The sequence below is a fragment of the Octopus sinensis genome, linkage group LG4, assembly GCF_006345805.1.
Source record: "Octopus sinensis linkage group LG4, ASM634580v1, whole genome shotgun sequence".
Classification (NCBI taxonomy): domain Eukaryota; kingdom Metazoa; phylum Mollusca; class Cephalopoda; order Octopoda; family Octopodidae; genus Octopus; species Octopus sinensis.
The window spans coordinates 147,892,356-147,909,737 of record NC_043000.1 but is presented as its reverse complement, the minus strand read 5'-3'; the positions used below and the strand labels follow the sequence as shown (position 1 = coordinate 147,909,737).

Sequence of the window (17,382 nt, the reverse complement as noted above, 5' to 3'; positions counted from 1 at the left end):
TACTATTCCTATCACCCATTCAAAAAAAAAAAAAGAGATTAATAATAATTTAAGTACCATCAACCACAGACTCAAGAATGAAAGTGAAAGTAAGAGAGAGAGAGAGCATCATGAATATAAACAATCTTCTAAAATAATCTTCTGCATCTAGAAAAATCTTCTAGCAACTACATTTGGAATGCAAGGAATACAGATATTTATTGAAAGCTTGAATGCATGAGTACCTGCTATCTGCTCCCTCAAAAAATTAGAACAAACCACTGATAAGCAATTATACCTACCTAAACCACCCACCCACCCATCCATCCATCCATCTATCTATCCATCTATCTATCTATCTGTCTGTCTGTCTGTCTGTCTGTCTGTCTGTCTGTCTGTCTGTCTGTCTGTCTGTCTGTCTGTCTGTCCGTCCGTCCGTCCGTCCGTCCGTCCGTCCGTCCATCTATCTATCTATCTATCTATCTATCTATCTATCTATCTATCTATCCATCTGTCCAAGTTTGGAAAAAAAAAAAACACTGGCCCAGGCGGAGGAGTGGCTGGGTGGTAAGTAGCTTGCTTACCAACCACATGGTTCCGGGTTCAGTCCCACTGCGTGACATCTTGGGCAAGCGTCTTCTGCTATAGCCCTGGGCCGACCAATGCCTTGTGAGTGGATTTGGTAGAGAGAAGCTGAAAGAAGCCCGTCGTATATATATATATATATATATATGTTGTGGGTATATGTTTGTGTGTCTGTGTTTGTCCCTTTAGCATTGCCTGACAACCGATGCTGGTGTGTTTATGTCCCCGTCACTTAGCGGTTCGGCAAAAAGAGACTGATAGAATAAGTACTGGGCTTACAAAGAATAAGTCCCGGGGTCGAGTTGCTCGATTAAAGGCAGTGCTCCAGCATGGCCGCAGTCAAATGACTGAAACAAGTAAAAGAGTATATATACATATATTTATTACTTTTCTTCTGGTTTTAGCCAGTAGGGCATGGCTATGCTAGGGTGTTCACTTCAAAAGTACATTAACAAAGTGTATATTTTCTTGTTTTTGGTTTTACTCTTTTACTTGCTTCAGTCATTTGACTGCAGCCATGCTGGAGCACCACCTTTAGTCGATCAAATCGACCCCGGGACTTTTTCTTTGTAAGCCCAGTACTTATTCTATCGGTCACTTTTGCTGAACCGCTAAGTGACGGGGACGTAAACACAGCAGCATCGGTTGTCAAACAATGCTAGGGGGACAAACACACACACAAACACACACACACACATATATATATGTATACATATATACGACAGGCTTCTTTCAGTTTCCGTCTACCAAATCCACTCACAAGGCATTGGTCAACCCGGGGCTATAGCAGAAGACACTTGCCCAAGATGCCACGCAGTGGGACTGAACCCGGAACCATGTGGTTGGTTAGCAAGCTACTTACCACACAGCCACTCCTTATGTTTTTATAGATCAAGTGAAAAAGGCAAGACAAAGTAACAAAGGATCAAATCCCTTTACGATGTACATTCATATATCAATGAAGTCAGCTTTGCCATTCATGATTCCATGATTGATATGCAATAATCAGCAGTCGAGAAGTGAGCAAGAGTTGGGGGTAGGAATCATTTAAACTGACTACATGTCATGCTTTGCATAGTGGCTTTGTGCCAAAATGAGGAATCATGAGTAATATATATATATATTAATTATTGGCTAAACTGGCAATATGACCATTCCAAAATATAACAATATCTGTTTCAACACACGACTTCACATAAAAAATCTTGCACAACAAATATTTAAACGTAATTACAGAACAGATATCAATCAATTACTTTGCCAGATAATTTTATATTTTATATTACTTTATTTTATTCAACACAACATAATTTTATATTACTTTATTTTATTCAACACAAGTACAGACACTCATATATATTAATGGGCATGTGTACACACACACACACACACACACACTTCCATTCCCCATTCCACCAGTCTCAAAGGTCTTGCATAAAAGCACGAATGCCATCTTGCTGACTAAGCCATAATACATATATGCATGCACACATACAGACATACATCGTTTAACAAAGAGAACATTTATGGTGAACTAATGTGGAACATATAGATCTTGTACCCTGCCTCTAGATTTTCATTTGTATCTTTTACCATCGGTGCAGTGAGCTATGTAACTATGGACTTGCACAAAAACTTAGAAATGCTTGGATTCTCTAAGAAAGTGCAAAAGAAACTGACACACATCCGCCAAATTCAATCTATTATGACAAAATCCTGGGTTTAACTTTAAACTGCATCTAGTATTTGGACTCTGGTTCTGATTTCCAGAGTTCTGAGGAGTGTGGAACCAGGTTATAGCCATTATTGTTACACAGTCTACTCTGATCCAGAGTTGTAGCATCTGTCAAGGTCCCAGCAATAGGCTAATTGGATCTTTACCTTTTGACCTACAGATTAAAAAAAAATTTTTTGTAATTAAACACGTTCAAACTTCGGACACTGGTAGAATAGGGTTTCAGGGTTAGGGTTAGGGTTAAGGTTTTAGGGTTAGGGTTGTCATAAATAACAGTAACAAATGAAAAATACACCACCAGAAGTTCTTGTTGACAAACAACTGCAGTAATTTTTTCATCTGAATACACATCATTGATTGGTTGAAATTACTGAAATAGGACTACTTTAACGTGAAATTACTTCATAAATATAAGTTTTTCTCAAAAATGCTAAGAATAAAAGATGTTTTATATGACACATTCTACCAGTGTCCAAAATTTGAAAGTGTTTAGTTACAAAAAATTATTTTAAAAAATCTGTAGGTCAAAAGGTAAAGATCTGGCTAATTAACATGCGAACCACTGGGAGTGAAGGATCCCCAATTCTTGTTAGAACTTTCTTCTAAGAGAAGTAAACTTGTACAAAAAAAACCTGATGTGCAGTTGGTTTCTGGTCGCCTCATTTTCTGTTGTGCCACTGATTTTATAATTGATTATGTTGAAAAGTGGGTTAGTGCTGTGCAACACTTTCATCATCATTGTTTAACGTCCGCTTTCCATGCTAGCATGGGTTGGATGATTTGACTGAAGACTGGCAAACCAGATGGCTGCACCAGGCTCCAATCTTGATCTGGCAGAGTTTCTACAGCTTGATGCCCTTCCTAATGCCAACCACTCTGAGAGTGTAGTGGGTGCTTTTTTTGTGCCAGTCAGGCAGTACTGGCAACGACCTCGCTCGAATCTTTTACACATGCCACTGGCACAGATGCCAGTAAGGCGATGCTGGTAACGATCACGCTTAAGTGGTGTCTTTTACATGCCACCAGCATGGACGCCTGATAGCCACTCTGGCAACGATCACGCTCGGATGCTGCTCTTAATACCCTACTAGCACGGGGCTCGAGTGCCAGTAAGGTGATGCTGGTTTTATTCATTGAAAACAAATTCATGCTCAAGAACTTTTTGGACTCTCAGAACGTTTGCATGGACTTACTGAGTTTAGGAAGTGGTGTTAATTGGTCATGAGTAGATTTTCACCATGTATGTGTCTTTGTCTTGATATCATGATGTAGTAAACAAATGGTGCCATCATACAAATAGTGTTGTTTGTTTTGCCAATTTTGTATAAAACTTGTCCAGCCATGGATATGCTTGGAAACTTGTGAATTTTGGAAACAGGAAGGGCACCTGGTTATAGAAAATCTGCTTCTGTGAATTCTGTCCAATACATGTATGCTTTGAAAAGTGGATATTAAAATGATGATATATGTGCATACATGCATATATACACACACACACATGTATATATACATACATCATCATCCTCATCAACATTTAACACCTGTTTTCCATGCTGGCATGGGTTGGACATCTTGACAGGAACTGGCGAGGCCATAGACTGCACCAGGTTCCATAGTCTGTTTGGCTTGGTTTCTATGGCTCGATGCCCTTCCTAATGCCAACCACTCCACAGAGTTGTACTGGGTGCTTTTTATGTGGTACCAGCACACACACATATGGTTGAGTGTTTGTATCTTGTTCCTGTTTTACTTGTTTCACTCACTGGACTGTGGCCATGCAGGGGCACTATCTTGAAAAATTTTAGCCAAACAAACTATCCCCCAATTTGTTTTTCAAGTCTGGTACTTATTCTATTGATCTCTTTTGCTGAAGTGTTATGTTACTTGTAAAGACTGGTTGTTAAGCAGTTATGCGGGGAGAACAAGCACAGACAAAAAGACACTTGCGCATTAAAAAAAAATTTTTTCTCCTTTTTTTTTGTTTGTACAACATCTGGAATTTCTGACTACATCTTTCCTACATGTTGAGCTGGGCCATTTGCCTGAAGTGGGTAGGGTCCTTCAGGTGTGTGTGTGTGTGTATATATATATATATACACACACACACACACACACATATATAGACAGACAGATATAGGGACAGCCATAGCTGTGTGGTTAAGAAGCACACTTCATATATATACATATATATATATATATATATATACGCACACACACACAACACACACCCATTTGTGTGAATCTACACATATTAGTATGGTGGTTCTCTTTTAACCTTTACTGCTGCATATGAACTTTGTAAAGAGAGCAATATAAGCTCTTTGACCCATAAGTTGTTGTGTTGATTATTTCCTTTTTGTAAAAAATCAAGAGAATCAGATATTCTTTAGTTGTTATTTCCTTGCACTTTCTTGGCAAGTATTGTATTTCATATGAAATAGATCAATTGATTGATTCTCTCAGACTTGGTATTCTTTGTTTTTTACTGTCATGTTATCAAGTACAGTCATTATTGGTGGTGGCGGCAGTGATGGTTGTTGTTGGTTGCGGTGGTGGTGGTGATGGTGTTGGTGCTGCCACCATTTTTATGGAGATCATGCAGAAATATGTGTGTGAGAGAGATGATGTATGTATATTGTCAGGTCACTTTTAGTACTACTGGTAACATGTAACACTGTACAACCTCTTGCGCAGTTGAGCCATTGGTGACTAAACCAGCCACCCTACTAAGCCTGTTTAGTAAGGAAGGTGGGTTTTCATTGAACACTCTTCTGGATGAAAAATAAAACTTATCAAAGGATGAATGAGCTCATTAAAGTCAACAGCCATCCAACAGCTGGGAGTAAGAGATCCTAGTCTTTGTTTAGATATTATCATCATCGTTTAACGTCCGCTTTCCATGCTGGCATGGGTTGGACGGTTCAACTGGTGTCTAGGAAGCCAGAAGGCTGCGCCAGGCCCAGTCTGATCTGGCAGTGTTTCTACAGCTTGATGCCCTTCCTAATGCCAACCACTCCGAGAGTGTAGTGGGTGCTTTTTATGTGCCACCTGCACAGGTGCCAGACGAGGCTGGCAAACGGCCACGATTGGATGGTGCTTTTTACGTTCCACCGGCACGGGGGCCAGACGAGGCTAGAAGAAAATTCGAAAATAACACCCACCTCATTGCAAAGCTAGAGATTTTGCTCTTGCTGTTTATAGACTACTTGGTTGTGTAGGTGAGAGTCTTAGCAGTGCTGTGCAAGCTGTTATTGTGTTTAGATTTCAGCATGGGTATTGCTGAGTCATTGTCTTTAACATCTAGAATAAAATCATTTAGCAGTAGTGAGGGTCACACACACACAGAGTTCTCTAAGTAGAGCCAGAAAGCTCTTGAATTTACTTTTAAAATGTCATAAATTGAAAATCTTTCCCAGAGTATGAAATCTAATTTCAATACCTTCATTGCAGTTTTGAAAGTTATAAGATAGCTGTGCAGTAAAATATAGCGAAAACAATGTCACCTTATAATAATCCATTGTCTACGGTCATCTCTTCGGGAAGCTCTGCATAAAATGCAACCCCAGTTTTCATTTTTGGCCCAATTCTTTCATCACGCATGCAAATTTTGATGTGAACAGCAGAGTTTGTGAAAGATCACCCACAAAGCGTTTCTGTTGACTATGTCAAAGGCTTTAGTAAGGACAACAAATACAGATAGAGTGGTACCTAATGTGCAATTCACTCTCCTGAAGTTGCTTAGCCAAGAAATGATATTTCTGACTGCCAAGTATTTTCAATCTTTTTAAATTTCACTACAGCTCTGCTTTCTGTGACTTATAGGAGTTATAAGGACTTCATAATCTTTGTACTGGGATAAAATAAAACCTTGTTTTTTTTCTTCCAGAGGTGACATATTTCATTGTTATTGTCAGACTAACCTCTGTGTGTCTATTGATTCCCAAGATAGTAATGCCGAAATCATAAACCTGATCTGTGAAATTCTTCCATCAAAACATATATCATTTAACTTATTTTGTGTAAATACCAAAGTATCTAATTGAGTTAATTTATTAGCATCAGTTCACTTTCATGCCTTTGCACTATTCATATGAATTTTCTTACAAATCTGAAATTTGAACTAAACTAATTCTAGTTTATCATCACTGTTACAGTCTTTACCACTTAAAGTATGTAGATTACAGATGTCATGCGTATCAGACTTTTGAGTGAGAATAAAATCAATACTGTAACCTTGCCTTGATTACAGATGTGTCCATGTTATTTTATGTCTTAATTTGTGCCTGGTTTTAAATGGTGATGATGGAAAAGTATTAGAAATGTTTAAATTAATTTTCAGAACAAAGTTGAAATGCAATCTATTACTGTTCTTATGACCAATGCTATGGCAGCCATGTGAACTCCAAATGTGAAATTTCCTGCCAACATCATCATCATCATCATTTAACATTCGCTTTCCATGCTGGCATGGGTTGGACGATTTGACTAAGGTCTGGCGAACCAGATGGCTGCACCAGGTTCCAATCTGATCTGGCAGAGTTTCTACAGCTGGATGCCCTTCCTAATGCCAACCACTCCGAGAGTGTAGTGTGTGCTTTTACGTGCCAGTTTGGTGGTACTGGCAATGGCCACGCCCAAATAGTGCTTTTTACGTGCCACCTGCACAGGAGCCAGTTCAGCGGCACTGGCGACGACCTCGCTCGAATATTTCACAAGCACAAGTGCTAGTATGAGCATTAAATTCTCCCAGATCAATAAGATGATTTTCATGTGTAGGTGTAACAAAATTGATATTCTGGAGTAACTCATAGAAAGATAAAATTGTGTCTTTGTTTGCCTTGAAGAGTTTGTGCATACACAGAATGAATGAAGACATAATGAGCACATGTGAGAGGTATTTTCATTTCCATTATTTGATCAGTTATGCTATTTGGTCATTCAAATCTTCTAATACAACAAATCTTCTAATACCCTTTTATTTTCCAACCCAGAAAACCCAGAATATTTTGAACCCAAATAAATCTTCTGTCAAATGGACTTCACCAGAAAGCTGGGTTTCTAAAAGTGCTATTGTATCTATGTTGAGACATTGCAGTTTTTAAGTAACACATACAGTCTCACATTCAGGACATTCTGCATGATCTTGGAGGGTTTTTACTTACCACCAGCAGATGTTTTTAATGAACCATCGTTAGTTGCTCTGAACTAACCTGCACAGTTGAACAGGCACTTTTTCTAGTGCCTTCCCACACACAAAATGACTGAATGAATGGTACTCTTTTAAACAGACACAGGAAACTCAACCAAAGCTATTTCTGTACATGGAAACATGACAATTACATTAGGTTACGTTTCCTATCACCTTGTGTATAGATTCATAACTGTATGCCTCCAAATGGTTGCCACTCCAACAGCGTCAAAGGACTTTGATAGAGAGACAAGATGAACCAAACAAAATGAAACAATTGCACATCAATTAAAGTGATATATGCTTCTATAACACACATCTAACTCTAAATATCTGTGATTGGAATCCTGTGATGAGCATTGCAAGATGATTGGTAGCTACATCAACTATAGGTTTGGTTTCAGAGTGCCTTCTCCTAGGCTTTTCCCACAAAATAAATACCATTTTTCATATGTGATATAAATTCCATAATGCACATAAATGCTACTTTAATTCTATGCCAATTTTTATGAACATTTTCTCAACAAAATATATTTAGAACTTTCACAAGTTTTTATGAAAATAGAACAAAAAGTTTTTTTAAAAAATAAACTAAAGAGTAATTCTGATTTATTTAAATATGCCTCTGACAAAATATATGTAGATTGAATTTTGCTATTAATATTTCTTCAATTTACCTTTAGGAAAATTGTCTCTTTTTTTTCTTTTAACAAAGAAAAATGCTATAAAAATTCAAGAAGCACATAACACCAACTGCTTATGAATTCCCTTAGAACACTTAACTTTCAATGTATGAAGCATTTGAATAAGCTCCAAGTTTTCCATTTTCCTGATTATTTCCATCATCCAGTGTGTTCCATTCATGCCTCTCCCTTTTTTTTTCTTCTTGATTTAAACATACTTAAAGCTAATTGCTGTGCTGCATGTTGTATTAAATATTAAAGATCATATGACTAAATCATTTTTTTTTTTTGCCTTAAATATTTTTTTCATAGTTTAGTAAGTGCAAGAAGGTAGAGAGAGAGAGACTAGCAGAATCAGTTGAGCAACATACGAGATATCTTGTTATATTTGATTTCATGCTTTTGGATTCTGAATTCATATTTTGCCCGAGGTCAATAAGTAACAATCATATACTACAGTTGATTTAATCAGCTATATTTTTTTCTGTGTTTCATATCCTTGTACCTAAGTTAGCAATCATATTTCAGAAAGTACATCATTCATCATCATCTTCATTTAGCGTCCGCTTTCCATGCTAGCATGGGTTGGACGGTTCAACTGGGGTCTGGGAAGCCAGAAGGCTGCACCAGGCCCAGTCTGATCTGGCAATGTTTCTACGGCTGGATGCCCTTCCTAACACCAACCACTCCTTCTACAGCAAAGTAGAAATAAGTTCTTGGTAAGCCAAGTAATGCAATACAACTTGGTTCAATTCCTTGTTGTAACCATTTTATTTACAGGGTTGATACCAATGGGAAAGGTATGGTCATAGTACTGTATCATTCTTAGTTCAGTATAAATGTAACCATTTTAATACCAGCCTGCATGAGACTTTCCCTGGTTTTATGATATACACTTCATGTTCAAGGCGTTCCAAATTAAAACTGTCCATCAAAATTTCATGTGAATTTAAGTGTCAAACCCTAGCTTAATAGCAATAAAGTTATTTTACTAAATACTCTTTTATTTGTTTCAGTCATTTGACTGTGGCCATGCTGGAGCACCAGTCGAGCAAATTGACCACAGGACTTATTCTTTGTAAGCCTAGTACTCATTCTATCGGTCTCTTTTGCCAAACTGCTAAGTTACAGGGACATAAACACACCAGCATCGGTTGTCAAGTGATGTTGGGGGTACAAACACAGACACACAAACATATGCACACACACATACATACATATATATATACATATATACGATGGGCTTCTTTCAGTTTCCGTCTACCAAATCCACTCACAAGGCATTGGTCGGCCCGAGGCTATAGTAGAAGACACTTGCCCAAGGCGCCATGCAGTGGGACTGAATCCAAAACCATGCGGTTCGTAAGCAAGCTACTTACCACACAGCCACTCCTACGCCTACTTGATTATTTTTAAATTAATCAAAATAAAGGTAGTGTATTTCAACAGAAATTTGATAAATTCAATGTTCATGATTTATCACTATTTATTGGCCAAATAGTTATTGCATCAAGGAAAATACATAATGGTATCTAATTGATGGCTCTTAGTACTATGAGTTCTAATCCTGTCAAGATTAGTTTTGCCTTCTATCCTCCTCAGGTTGTTAAAGTATTAGACGAGTACTGGGACTGAAGAATTGATTATTTCTGTGACATTGCACCAGTGTTAGTAACTAACATTTATTGTTCTTTACTCACATTAACTAGAAAAAAAAACATTGTTTTTAACTTAGTTTTTCTGTAGAATAATCATAAGTCCCAGATTTAGAACATTACTTTGAATATATAAATTATTCTTGTAGTCACAGAACTCAAGATGCCAAGCTGAGTTCAATACACAAATTTACTTCCACTGCCCTCATATAAATTGTTTTAGTATTTTACATTGCTCTTTGAACTCTTTTATATGGCACAGGTTTCTGTTAGCATAAGGTTTATGTTTTTGCTCAACGTGCCAGAATCTTATAGAAACAATCTGAAGAACAATGGAACCAGTGAATACCATTCAGATAAAAATGAAAGTCATGTTCAAACAGATGTCATAATCTTTGCATTTAGATCATAAACACAAAGAGATATGATCTAACTCTTTTAGATCATAGAAAAAGATCTATAGATCATACTATAGTTGAGAATTTATTTCTTCCTTTCTTTCTATGTCACCCCCATCATCATCATCATCATTATCTTCATCATTAGTTTTATGTCTACTTTACCTTGCTTGCATGAATTAGGTCGTTTCAAACATGGTGCTTCTCCGATTGTTGCATTCCCTTATCATCTGTTTTGTGTGGTTCAACATCCTGAGATGTCATTTTAGCACTTCTGCCCGTTTTGTCTTTGATTTTTCGTTTCCATAGTTTCATTCCACTTGGATATTTTGGTAGCAAAGTTGTAAAGAAAAAAAGGCTTTGTTCTCTTCATCCTTTGCACAAATATTCAACTTTTAAATTTTTAAAAGGTCTCACAGATTTTTATTGTCCCAGAGATCATCATCGCTTTTTTAGTTGTGTGTGAATTATGGAGTTGCATTCTTTCTCCAAGAATCCAAGTAGGTTGGTATATATCCTATTGTTCCAAAAGTTATGAGTACACAGATGAAAGTATTTTTAATACTGGATTTGCAAGTATTTTATCAATAGTTTGTAGATATCTTCATTTTCATTTTTACCTGTATATAACTACAGCATAACATGCTTTGTTCTGGTCCCTAATACCAATATCAGGTCAGGCGCATCTTAATTTGGTTGCTGTTTTTATTCATAGGTTCTACCTATACTTTTGATCAGTCAGTTTCAATATCATCATCATTACAACATCATCATTTAACCCTTTTGTTACCAACCCGGCTGAAAGTGCCTCTGTCTCTGTAGTGAAAGTTTTATTTTCATAAGTTTTGAATTAAAATCTTCCACCAAACCTCAGTCACAATTTATGATCCTAACACTAGCTGAATGATAACTAAGTTATTTTACTAAATTCTTTGTTACATTTAAAATTAATTGAAAGAAACACAGAGCACCTCAAAATAAATATAGTAACTAAAGGGTTAATGTCAATGTTTTATGCTGGCATGGAGTGGATAGTTTCACTGGATTCAATGAGCCCAAGTATTGTATTGTCCTCAAGTGTCTGCTTTGGTATGGTTTCTACTGGTTTCTGCCCTTCTTAACACCAACCATTTTTTTCTCACTCTATTCCAGGTTGTTCTGGCTACCATGTCATACCTCATGGGAAGGTAATATCTAGATGATATTCTTTTATAGTTGACAATAATGTAGCCTATGACATCAGTTTGGTTTTGCATAACCTACATTTGTTATCAGCTGTTTACTTCTATCTTTTTGTCTTTATGTAGCTGATATTTGCAGTTAATACTTGCTACTGGTTTGCATGGAGATAACCTTCAAGTTGAGATGTTATAAACCTGTGAGAATTCCATAACAGACTTTTGTTATGGTTTACTCTCACTATGGACTGAGGTTTTGTTTTAGACACCCGTGTAAAATTTTCTCATTGAACTAGTCTACTGTGGAAGCACTCCGTCGGTTACGACGATGAGGGTTCCGGTTGATCCGAATCAACAGAACAGCCTGCTCATGAAATTAACGTGTAAGTGGCTGAGCACTCCACAGACACGTGCACCCTTAACGTAGTTCTCGGGGATATTCAGTGTGACACAGAGTGACAAGGCCGGCCCCTTGAAATACGGGTACAACAGAAACAGGAAGTAAGAGTGAGAGAAAGTTGTGGTGAAAGAGTACAGCAGGGATCACCACCATCCCTGCCGGAGCCTCGTGGTGCTTTTAGGTGTTTTCGCTCAATAAACACTCACAACGCCTGGTCTGGGAATCGAAACCGCGATCCTATGACCGCGAGTCCGCTGCTCTAACCACTGGGCCATTGCGCCTCCACACTAGTCTACTAGTTGTTCTGTTAAGCAGGATTTTCCCATATTCCTTAAAGTGGAATCTGCACCAGTTTTTATTTGATGCCTCCAAGTTCATTTGATTTCCTAATGTTTTTATTTCTTTGCAAATTTGAGTCAAAAACTTAATGACCTTTTGCATCTGCTAGAGATGTTGCTTTAGTGTTATAGTGTTTTGAATGAAGTTAATACAGCCATAAGGCCATAGCTATCCTCCTTGCATGGGAAATATAATGATCTACATCAGCGATTCTCAACCAAAGTTCATATGGCCCCTGAGGGTCCATGTGAGATTTTGTTGTTAAAATTTATCTGCAATAAATTGCTTATATTTCTACAATAAGGAAAATGTTTTAAGAATTTGTTTTATACAATTCCTAATAATATTCAATTATAAAAATATTCTTTAAACATTGACTAGTCTGGAGGGTTCACCCAAGTGAAATAGGAATCAAAGAGGATCCATAAGTAAAGAATGCTTGAGAAGCACTGAACTACAGCCTCACTGATGTTGAAATTTTCAGTAATACTGAGTGATTTACAAGCTCTTATATTCATGTTTTACCATCAAATGTAGATATTTGGACTTACCAAGTTTCATTCCAATATCTGTGGAAAATTGGGTGTTGCGATCCAATCGCCTTTTGATGTAATCAAATTTTGGTTTATATGGCATCAGGTTATCTACAAGCAAAAGGTGGGGATCATTTCTAGATTCATTTCTATAATGATAACATTTTGTAAGTATTCTGTTGTGTCTGGGGAGAGTCATTTTCTTTTTGTGCCTTATAATGTAACACACTCACCAGTAAAATTCCCACTTATTTTTTATTTTTATTTTCCTAAACTTTTCATTGCGCCTTGCAACCTTTTCAATAGTCTTGTAAGTAGGTATGTAATTAATTTAAGAAAAGGATCAAGAGCAGTACTTAGAAAATATTGCCCTGCAGGATGCCTTTTAGGCAATGTATGGTATTAGATTTGATTTATTTGTTATCACCTCTGAGAAGTTAAGTGATGTAATAAGTCTTTGGTGAGATATTGAGTAGCAGTTACCAATGGTTACAGAACTTTATCTAATTGTATTAAACTGATAATCCACTCATGTGTTATATTATAACTAGCAGTATCGCCTGGCGTTGCTCGGGTTTGTAAGGGAAATAACTATATAAGCATTTTTAGAGAGTTATAGCAAAATAATGCATTAAAAATGGGAAAAAAATGATGGTAAATTTTTTTTTAAATCTTTGACTCATCGTAGACATTTTTAGAGAGTTACTTCCCTTATATAATAGCGAAAAATGCATTAAAATGGTAAAAAACGATGGTAAATTATTTTTAAAATCGTAGACTCATCGTAGGCGCACGCTAATACCCAGACAGGCTCGATATGAATCACGACTATAAGATACCCGGTTTTGGTTAAACTGCACCGCAAAATGTGGGAGTAGTTAGGAATCTAAATCGTAGGAGACAGACACACAACTTCACTTTTATATATAAAGATGTTCTGGCAGGTTACTGGATGATAATTTTTACTTCAGATAATTTAGGTACTTTTTGTAATAAGTTGAGTAATAGCAATTCTCAGCCATTATCTAACATATCCCAGATACTTTTCCAAAGTGTTACCAAATTTAAGCAATAAAGGGTGAGATTTTTTTAAACTCAAATCCTGTTATTATCAGATCTTAGCCTAGAGGTTTTCTGTTTACCATCTTCTTTAAGAGTGTTTCCAGTATGGCAGTATTACTTTCCTATTGTTTTTGTTTAACATATTTGCAGTGGCCCTTTTCTAGTTCTTCCAGTAGCTTTCAGTTTGTCCTTTTAACAGGGGTGTCTCTTACAAAGATGGAACTGTTTAATTTGAAGTTACTGGTTTGGAAACTCTAGCAAACAATCTATTCAACATTTGACATTCACAATATGCAGATTTATATTTTGGATTTTCATTTGTCTGTAAGTTCTTGGTTTCAGGTGATGTAGTTTGTAATTCACAATTTTAACTTTTCTGTCTCTAAACTACTTCTCTAATATCTTTATACATTTCTGGTATTTTAGTGTCTGTGTTATATTTAACTAGCAGTATCGCCTGGCGTTGCACGGGTTTGTAAGGGAAATAACTATATAAGCATTTATAGAGTTACTTCCCTTATATAAACCGAGCGAAAATGCATTAAAAATGCGGAAAAATTATGGTAAATTTTTTTTTAAATCGTAGACTCATCGTAGATGCGCGCTAATACCCAGAAGGGCTCGATATGAATCACGACTATAAGATACCTGCTTTTGGTTAAACTGCACCACAAAATGTGGGAGTAGTTAGGAATCTAAATCGTAGGAGACAGACACACAACTTCACTTTTATATATAAAGATAACTCTAAGAACCTCTAAGATGTTTCTTTGTAGAAATAAAACCATTGTCATCTTTATCATCAATATCATTGTTTTAACGTCCACTTTTCCATGCTTGCATGGGTCAGAGTTTATAGAGACATATTTTCTATGGCGACATGCTCTTCCTGTTGCCAACCCTCACCTGTTTCCAGGCAAGGTAGTATTTCCTCATGGCCAAACATGTTTGCTTAGAATACTGGAAATGAATGACACTGCTTGTATTACAATAATACTCATTTACGAGTGTATCTTTGTGTATCCAATTAAGGATCTAATTTGTGTCTGTTGCAAGAAACTTCAATACATGGTCCAACCATCGGAAGTATTTTCTAAAATGATGACCGACACATTTCATAAGCAAATGAAAGAGTGTCTTTGTAATTGCTTGACCTTCTACAAATAGCTGTCAAACTATCTTTAAAAAAAAAACAAGAGAAAACAAAGGGATACATTAGATAATGTTACCCTTGACATTCAAATAGACAGGATGGCCATAACTGAAATGTGTTTGAACTTAGATAAGGTCAATGAAGGGTGACTTAGAGCTAAACAACAAATCATTCTCTTTATAGATAAGAAACGAATAGCAAAGACAGTTGGAACAAAAATATAAATAACAACAAAATTTCACCCTTTTTTGTGGTTAAAAAGAAGAAAAAATAGTTACCTCAGAAATATATAAAAGGTATGTTAGTGGCATTCAAGCTGTCAGGTTCAGCAAATAGTGGCGGGAAATCTTGCTCTTTTGTTTCTACAGCTTCGCTGGCATCACGCTTGCCTTGTGCGCTGGCTTCATGGTAACCGCTGGCCTTGTGGTGACTGCTGACTTTGTGGTGACCACTGGCCTTGTGGTGACCGCTGGCCATTTTTGAAAATAAATATGGCTAAAATCAAACCACGAAGCCTTTCTGAATTTTTTAAATTTTGCCCACAAAGGGGCAAAATTTTGTGTGGATGTTATTCAAGGTTTGGATTGGATGTTGTTGCACAACTTTTAGACACAAAATGTTTGACAATAAACACTTTTAAACATACAAAATGACCAACTTACTTGCGTCCGTCATAGATAAAAAGGTAATCTGTTTCATGATTCTATTTTGCAGCAATGTCGATCAAGTGGCTGTCATGAATCCAGGAAGTCTACCTCTTCTTCTGTCCACTGTCCAGCAGCCCATTTTCAGTAAATTTCCTAATACCAACACTTCGTCACTTGCTACAGAGAAAGTAAACAACAGTTAATGGTGGCCATGTATCTATTACGCCGTATCCTACATATGGACAATTACAAGTCAAGACAGGGAGCTGAAACCGAGTGTAGTAAGCTAACACTCCGGTTTGGCAAGAAGGGCCGAGGTCGTAACTGCTTCAATATGCCCTGCGGAATTGCTGTAACAAAATCTGGTGAGAAATATTTAATTCTGTTCCACAAGAATGTTTTATAGTTGAATTCATCTTTCATTTTTCTAAAATTTTACTATTTCATAGCCTCTTACAGTTAGACCCAAGATAGATGAATGAGATTAATGATTAAAAATTTGAAGGACGAATATCATTAAAACATTGATGGCTACAAGAAAAACGTGGGTATGAATAGAAGATTTGGGATGATCATTAGTGTAGGAGAGCTACAGAATGGAACAAAGAGAGATGGATGTGTTCAAGTGTGTTCAGATAGAGGTCGTATGCTACTGGCTGTCTCCAAGGAGTGGAGTTACTATAGTTGAAGTAGTGTGAAGATATAGCGTGTCTGTGGGCTTGATGTTGGCGTATGTTGGTGAGTAAGTCCTTGCTAATTAGCCAGATGCTTTCTTTTGAATGCTGATTCATGAAACAGATTAAAATAAATCTATGATAGTTTTGATAGAACTGTTATAAATAAATGTCTATCTTTATATATATATATAGAGAGAGAGAGAGAAAGTTGAGGTTATAAGAGATAATGGTGTCATTGAGACCCAAAGGTATCAGGTAATGCTGAATAAGTGCTATAGACAGACCATAGTTAAGTTCCAGGTTTGGTAATTTTGCGAATAAGGGGTTCAACATTGGTTCTATGTCAGCGTGTGTATATAAGAATTTTTTGCAGAATAAAATAAAAAAACCAAGGCTGTGTAGATATTAGAGCATTTATAGATAGAAGGTCTTACAGGTGTTTCTAGGATATTTATTAATTATATCCCTTCATCAGAGACGGTCTCCAATGAAGGGATATAATTAATAAATATCCTAGAAACAGCTGAAAGACCTTCTATCTATAAATGCTTTAATATCTACACAACCTTGGGGTTTTTTTTATCTTATTATGCAAAAAATTCTTTATATATATATATATATATATATATATATATATATCAGTTGAAGATGGTCTTCCTCAGAATATGTATACAGCTCAGCAAGACAATTTTCTGGAGTTCTTATTAGGAGACATCTCTTTATCATAAGCACCATTCTTAGTTTCATGTTCTTTATTGTCAATATTTCTACTTCCTTATCCTTGATTTTAGAGAGATTTTTTAGCCTGGAAATATGAGATTAGATGTTATATTAATTAGTCCATTTATTCTTTCAGGAGACATCGTTGTGGCTGACTCTGAAAACCACAGGGTACAAATATTTACAAGTGAAGGGATCCTAAAAATAAAATTTGGAAGCAAAGGAATAAGACCTGATCAGATTAACTACCCAATGTGTTTGGCAATGACAAATGAAGAAAACATTGCTGTAACAGACAGTGTGAATGCTTGCATCAAAATTTTTACTCAAGAGGGCAACTTAGTCCAAGTATGTGGTAGCAGCAAGTTCTTTGAGTTCCCATATGGTCTTGCTATCAGTCCTGATGGAGACTTTGTTGTCACAGACATCTGCAAACATTGTGTTACTGTG

General features: G+C 36.6%; 1 protein-coding gene across 2 annotated transcripts in view; it reads left to right on the top strand.

Moving 5' to 3' along the window:
* LOC115211068 (tripartite motif-containing protein 2-like) overlaps positions 1-17,382 on the top strand; it is a 45,165-nt gene that overhangs the window by 27,230 nt on the left and 553 nt on the right. For both annotated transcript variants that reach the window (XM_036502544.1, XM_029779955.2), the window contains exons 2-3: positions 15,603-15,900; positions 17,069-17,382. The exon at positions 17,069-17,382 is cut by the window's right edge and continues 553 nt beyond it. In XM_036502544.1, the coding sequence (XP_036358437.1) occupies positions 15,738-15,900; positions 17,069-17,382 (477 nt within the window). In that variant the 5' untranslated portion in view covers positions 15,603-15,737. The remainder of the gene's footprint in view (positions 1-15,602; positions 15,901-17,068) is intronic.